This window comes from Solanum pennellii, chromosome 1 (assembly GCF_001406875.1).
Source record: "Solanum pennellii chromosome 1, SPENNV200".
Lineage (NCBI taxonomy): Eukaryota > Viridiplantae > Streptophyta > Magnoliopsida > Solanales > Solanaceae > Solanum > Solanum pennellii.
In genome coordinates, this window is record NC_028637.1 from 30,611,666 (window position 1) to 30,617,767 (window position 6,102).

Sequence of the window (6,102 nt, forward strand, 5' to 3'; positions counted from 1 at the left end):
TTTTGTTCTTAGACATTCTTAGTTTAGTAATTTGAGATAGATGTTCTTGTGATGATGACTTCCAGATTTTGGGGAATTAATAGATGTTGATTTGTTTTATTTAATGAGTTTAAGTCTTCCGCATTATTTTCTGTTGATATATGTTAAAATGATAAGGGTTAGATTGGTTGGTTCGCTCACATAGGAGGGAAATTGTGGGTGCCAGTCGCGTCCCCGATTTGGGTCGTGACAATAGCCAACCTCTATGACCTCCTGTTCGATACGTCATCTACACATCTTCTCTTCGCATGTCCAAACTATCTTAGTTTTTACAAGATAATAATATTAAAGATGGGAAACAAGCATATATATAGAAGCAACACACCATTGTTATTTCCACAAGATGGGTATGCCATCCACAGATATAGTTCTAATAATTAAGTGAAATGTGACATCTTTATTGCGACATCTTATATGAATGAACAATGTTAATTATACTAATTAAGGTCAATCTCAGTATATTAGGTTAAACTTCATCAAATTTTGTGTATCTCCAAACTTTTTGGGGATAAATACTATTTAGAAGGGATGAGATAGACACTCGATCTATCTTTACTCTCGTCTGGTTAATTAATTTCATCAAATGTTCTATTTGACTATTGAGTTAAGAATATGATCAATAAATATTCAATCTTTTAACAACGTTGAATGGATTTTGACCAATTCTTCAACTCGGATCCAACTTATTAAACCCCAAAATAAAATATAAATTTTATTTATGGTTCTAGGAGACAATTTATTTGAAATAAATTTATGTATAAAGAAACAATAATATTTTATTAATTATCAGTTTTTTTAAGTTCAATTTTGTCCCTTTCATGATTCTTATGTTGGATAATTTGTATCTAAAATGAATTTTATTTAATCTTCATGTAAAGAGGATTTTGTGGACTTTCATGAAGTATTGTTTTGTCACGAATAGTCAGCCCACATATTGATATTTTTGTAAATATTCCATGATTTTGTGAAATATCGAGATCCCTCTCTAAGGAATATAGTACCCTTCATATAATGTGAGCTAGGATTAATCTTCAAGAATTCTTACTGATGTTGGACTCATCTGGTAAAGTCCCACACAATTTGAATATCTACAAATGTCGAGTCTCTGACTCATGAAGAAACTGATTTCTTTTTTAAATAACCTTTCTGGTCACATAGTTCACTTAACTCTCTTATTGGTTGGAGTTTATTGTTTGAGTTGTAACCAACGGTTCTACAAGAGGTCTTATGTTAAGAAATGTATTAAGTATCTTTGTCGAAGCTAGAATCAACAAAGGTCTCACCAACAACATCTCCAAGAACCTTTGAAAAGTAGTTTCAGCTTCCCATTCTATCATGGACAGAAGATCCAAATTCTCAAATTCTCAACAGTACATCTGTCTCTAAAGATTTGGCGAGGCATTAAAAAAGTGTTTGTGAATGCCAGTCTTAACTGCAGATTAAGCATGTCAGCCATTGTTTACGAAAGCAATCCTCAAATAAATAATTAGTCATGGAGTCAATAAAAATATTTGATGTAAAAATGTGTTGTGACAACGTAATCAAGCACTGCATCTCCAAGAATTCCTAATGTTGATATCATCATGAAATCTCAGGTAGCATGTATGATCCTTTAGTTAGAGCTTCAACAAGCACTGAAGGATCATGGAACTTGTAAGTAGCAGGAATTCAAAGTAGCAGACATTAACTATCTTCTTAGCATTCACACGGCATAGGTTCATCAACAAAATCAATGTGCAATCCAAACCATTTCAGAAATGATAAAGTTTCTCCTTCCCCACTGGAGTTGAGGCACTAATAGGTGCCTAGCTCAGTTCGCGCGGACAGAGTAGCATTTTTATCATTAATGAAAGGGATTGGGGGGGACATTGATTTTATTGAAGCACCTATGCAAAGTCACTTCATCGTGAATGCTATGAAGCTAGTCAATGTACGACACTTGGAAATCACTGCTACATTACATGTCTCACGACCCTTCGCTGTTTATTAAAGCACCAACTCATGGACCTTGCATTCTACCTGAGATTCCACGATGCTATTAGTACTTGGAATTTCCTGGAGATGTAGTGCTAGATTATGTTGTTACAACACATCTCTATTTCAAATAATCGAGACTGATTCCAAGACTAATAACTTATTTGCGGTCTACTTTTGTGAATAATGAATGCTCTGCTTAATCTGAAGTTAAGACTAGTGTGCTTGAGCCCATTGTTTATTCCTCGCGGTAGATCTTCAAAGGCAGATATGTTGTAGTGTCGAGGAATATGAGAAATTGGATCTCGTGTCCACATTTGGATGGGAGAGTGAAACTACTTTCCCAAATATTCTTGGAGGTGTTATTGAGTACCTTGCTAGAGTGAGATCATTGTTGATATTGGCTTGTATTAGATACTACATGTATAATCATAAGACCTCTTCTAGAATAGTCAGCCATACCATAGAACTCTATCCAACAAGATAGTCACGTGAACTACCAAAAAGAATTTCACGGGATAAGATGAGTCCAATTTACTTAAGAATTTGACATTTGAGATATCAAAATTATGTGGGACTCTACAATATGAGTCCCATTTTATTTAAGGTTTTTAGAGACTACTTATATAAACTGTAATATATTTCTTTGAATAGGCATTTTTAAAATCATATATATATATAAAAGAAAATGTTATTGTCGCCTACGTGGCAGCTTCCCCATCCAGAAAACACTTCCACTTTACAATATTCCCTAAAATACCCTTCGTTAAATGATCCCCCACACCAGACGCCTCTTCAGCCCAAACAATTTGTCGTTTTACATTCTGTTTTACCTTCTTCAAACAACGTGTCCTGTCGCCGGAAACAACCATTCATTCTGTCTTCTCCGAAACAACACGCCTCATCGTCAACGGTTTCAACCTCTCTATAAAATGGCTAACACCTTTCGTACCACCCAGTCTCTATCACTTCTTTCTGTCTTTCTGCCAAAGAAATCTAAACATGGCTTATTCACTACTTTCTGATTTGGATGCTACTCGCGAAGACTGGCTGATTAGAGTCCGAGTCTGCCGGCAGTGGGAGTTTATTAATTACAAGCGCAGCCCAGACATGATAAGCCTTGACATGATACTAATTGATGAAAAGGTATGCATAATTCACATCCTTTGCTTCCAATTTTTAATATCCTTATTACGCAGTGTCTTCCACATTGACTTCTCTCAGGGAACTTTGATGCACGCAATAATATGGAAGAACCAAGTCAATAAGTTTCGTGATAAGTTGAGTGAAGGATTTGCAGTCATTATTAGAAACTTCAAAGTTTCAGCATTAACCGGTGACTACAGACCAGTACAGTCGAACTTTAAAATAACATTTTTGCGGAAAACTGCCATCCAAAAACTTCAGGATGATATTGTCCATATCCCTCAGAATGGTTTTCAGTTTATTCAACCAGAAATTATTCGCTCAAGGATCAACAACAACATTCTCCTGTCAGGTATATTTATTCCTTTCAATTATGGTAGACGCTGTGTGGACCGTATACAATGAATAATTCCCCTCCTAACTTGTAGATGTTGTTGGATGCTTATGCGGAATTGGTGATGTAGAAAGTGTGGGTTCAAAATGGAAGAAGCGCGACATACACATTCTTACTGATCCGTAATTTTCTTAACTCATTTACGTTCATATTCATTCATCCCCAAATTGCAGCATTAAAACTCATATTGATTCACTGTGTAATAAATTACAATTATCTTTTAGAGAGGATCTGACTATCAAAGCAAGGATAACTTTGTGGAAGGACCATGGCGAATCACTTTACCCCTATGTATATCCCAACGACTTTGGACCCTACATTGTCATTCTCACTGCTACAACGGTCAAAGAATTCAGAGGTATGTACTTATTCTGAACATGCTGCAACATTATAGTAGTGACATGTATATGCCGTTATGACAATTAGATTGTTGTTTATTTCATAATAGGCGAACTAACTTTTGCCACCACCGCTGCAAGTAAAATTTATGTCAATCTTAAAATGGACAACATCACCGCCTTGCTTCATAAATTCTCAAAGAAGTCAGTTGATGTTGTAACTATTGCGAGTGGAAACTCAAGTAACGTTCCCAATGCACAAGCTATGTTTGAAAACAGGATGACTGTTGCAGAATTATTAGATTCTGAATGGAGTCCCGACATAGAGGTTAGTACCATAATAACCCTTCAAACGAAAATCCCCTGCATTTTATCAACATACTGCCTCTTTTTTATATGTGTACCAATGTATATATGTTTTAAAGTATGTATCTTCATTATTCATATGGTAGGAATGTGTGGTTACACTCCGCGCGCAGATCACTGCAATAGAGAATTTCTTTGATTGGTATTACATTTCATGTAACTTCTGCAACAAGAAAGTTGAATCTTCAAATGGTGTCTACACATGCCAGAAGTGCAACAAACAATGTGACTTACCATTGATTAGGTAAGCAACTAATAAACATTCTATTCACACCTTATATTTGAAGGAACACTAACGTTTTATACTCACACAGGTTTAAAATCCACATTAACGTCAAGGACAATGGTGGGAACACTACTTTGGTCCTGTTTAATGGAGTCGCTGAAAAACTTCTTGATACTTCTGCCCACAAGTTGGTTAATCGTTTGTCCAAAAGCGAGACTAATATACCGCCCCAGATTCAAAGTCTTTGCGGGATGGAATTGGTCTTTAAACTCAAATTGAGCAGTTTCAATTTGAAAGAAGGGCTGGAAAACTATACAGTCACAAAAGTTTATGTGCCTGATGAAGAATTAGAATTGCAGCACCGCATAAACAAAGACAAAAGGGTTAAGGTATATAGTGTGATTTTTTTGTCAAATTCAAACTCTCTTGATAGTAAATCATTCATCTTCTGTACCATCCATTCAACATACACCCTCCTTAATTATTGGAATGGTTTTTACTGTACAGGGTAAAGAGAAATTTGAAGATTCCACTGAACAAACAGACTTCAATGCGGAAAGATCAAACACATACTACTCTAAAGAACTTTCTGATGAAGAAGACACTTTTTTTCCCAAACAAAGAGTTTATTCAAGAAAGTTGAAGAAGCGAAGGAACTTATTTATAGCTGACAGTGAAGAGAGTGATGGTGACACCATAAAAAGGACAAAGTAGAGTTATTTTTATGCTAGGGACCTTAACATTATTAGTTTGATCAAAAAGTGAGAACTTTTTTTGTTTAACAGTGGCTATATGTAGTTGATGTTTGTTATGGTAGGTGATTAGTTTAGTTTAGTGTCAAATAATCTTTCATTACTAAATGCACATTTCTAAAAAAGTTGAGTTGTTTATATATGCCATCTCCCAACACACATTTTGCTCCTTAAATTATACGTAGCTACTTATCAAGTTGACAATTAGTCGCTCAAATTACGGTCTTCTGAAAATCCTCACCCACAAACATATTAAACTTTGTTGGGAGTCGTTACTGCATAGTTGAACAATAAAATTCAATAATTACAAAACCATTTTCGGAGAAGTCAAACAAAGATACAAACTTGTTGCATGAGAAGCTTTTTTTATGGCCCTTGCACCTCTTAAAATCTCATGCTGAATTGCTGCATTCTGCTCTTCACCGCCTGACTATTTAGATATTGCATTTGCTATTCCAGGAAAGAAATCTAACTCACTTTCGCCGTCATTACGAGGCCCATAAACCTGCATACAAAACTCAAAACACTTACTAAGCAGATACAAAACTAGAGCCATCTTCGCAGACATTGTTTGTGGTGGCTGTAAATCATCTGAAATGACAATTTTATCATTTCACAATTCATGAGATCTTGTAATACTAGGTACTAAGATTTGATATTTTTCCTCTTTAGCAGGGATTAGTTTCATTCTCGTAATAGATTACTCAGTAGAGGCCAATGGCTGTAGAGACAAGTCATGTTTGAAAAGATCATTTTCTCACTTTGTTTTTGCTGATGAATTAGTTTTGCAAGTGATTTTTTTTCCTTTATATGTCTCTTGTATTTAAAATGTTCAAATTTAAAAAATTGTCTTCCATCAGTCAATTT

General features: G+C 35.2%; 1 protein-coding gene across 1 annotated transcript; it reads left to right on the plus strand.

The window, feature by feature from the left end:
- The first annotated feature begins 3,015 nt into the window (after positions 1–3,015).
- Positions 3,016–5,197, plus strand: LOC107019527 (replication factor A protein 1-like). Its single transcript, XM_015219997.1, has 8 exons — positions 3,016–3,159; positions 3,238–3,511; positions 3,624–3,675; positions 3,778–3,911; positions 4,002–4,219; positions 4,344–4,501; positions 4,572–4,872; positions 4,991–5,197. The coding sequence occupies exons 1-8, from the start codon at positions 3,016–3,018 to the stop codon at positions 5,195–5,197; spliced, it is 1,488 nt and encodes a 495-aa protein (XP_015075483.1).
- Positions 5,198–6,102: the final 905 nt, after the last annotated feature.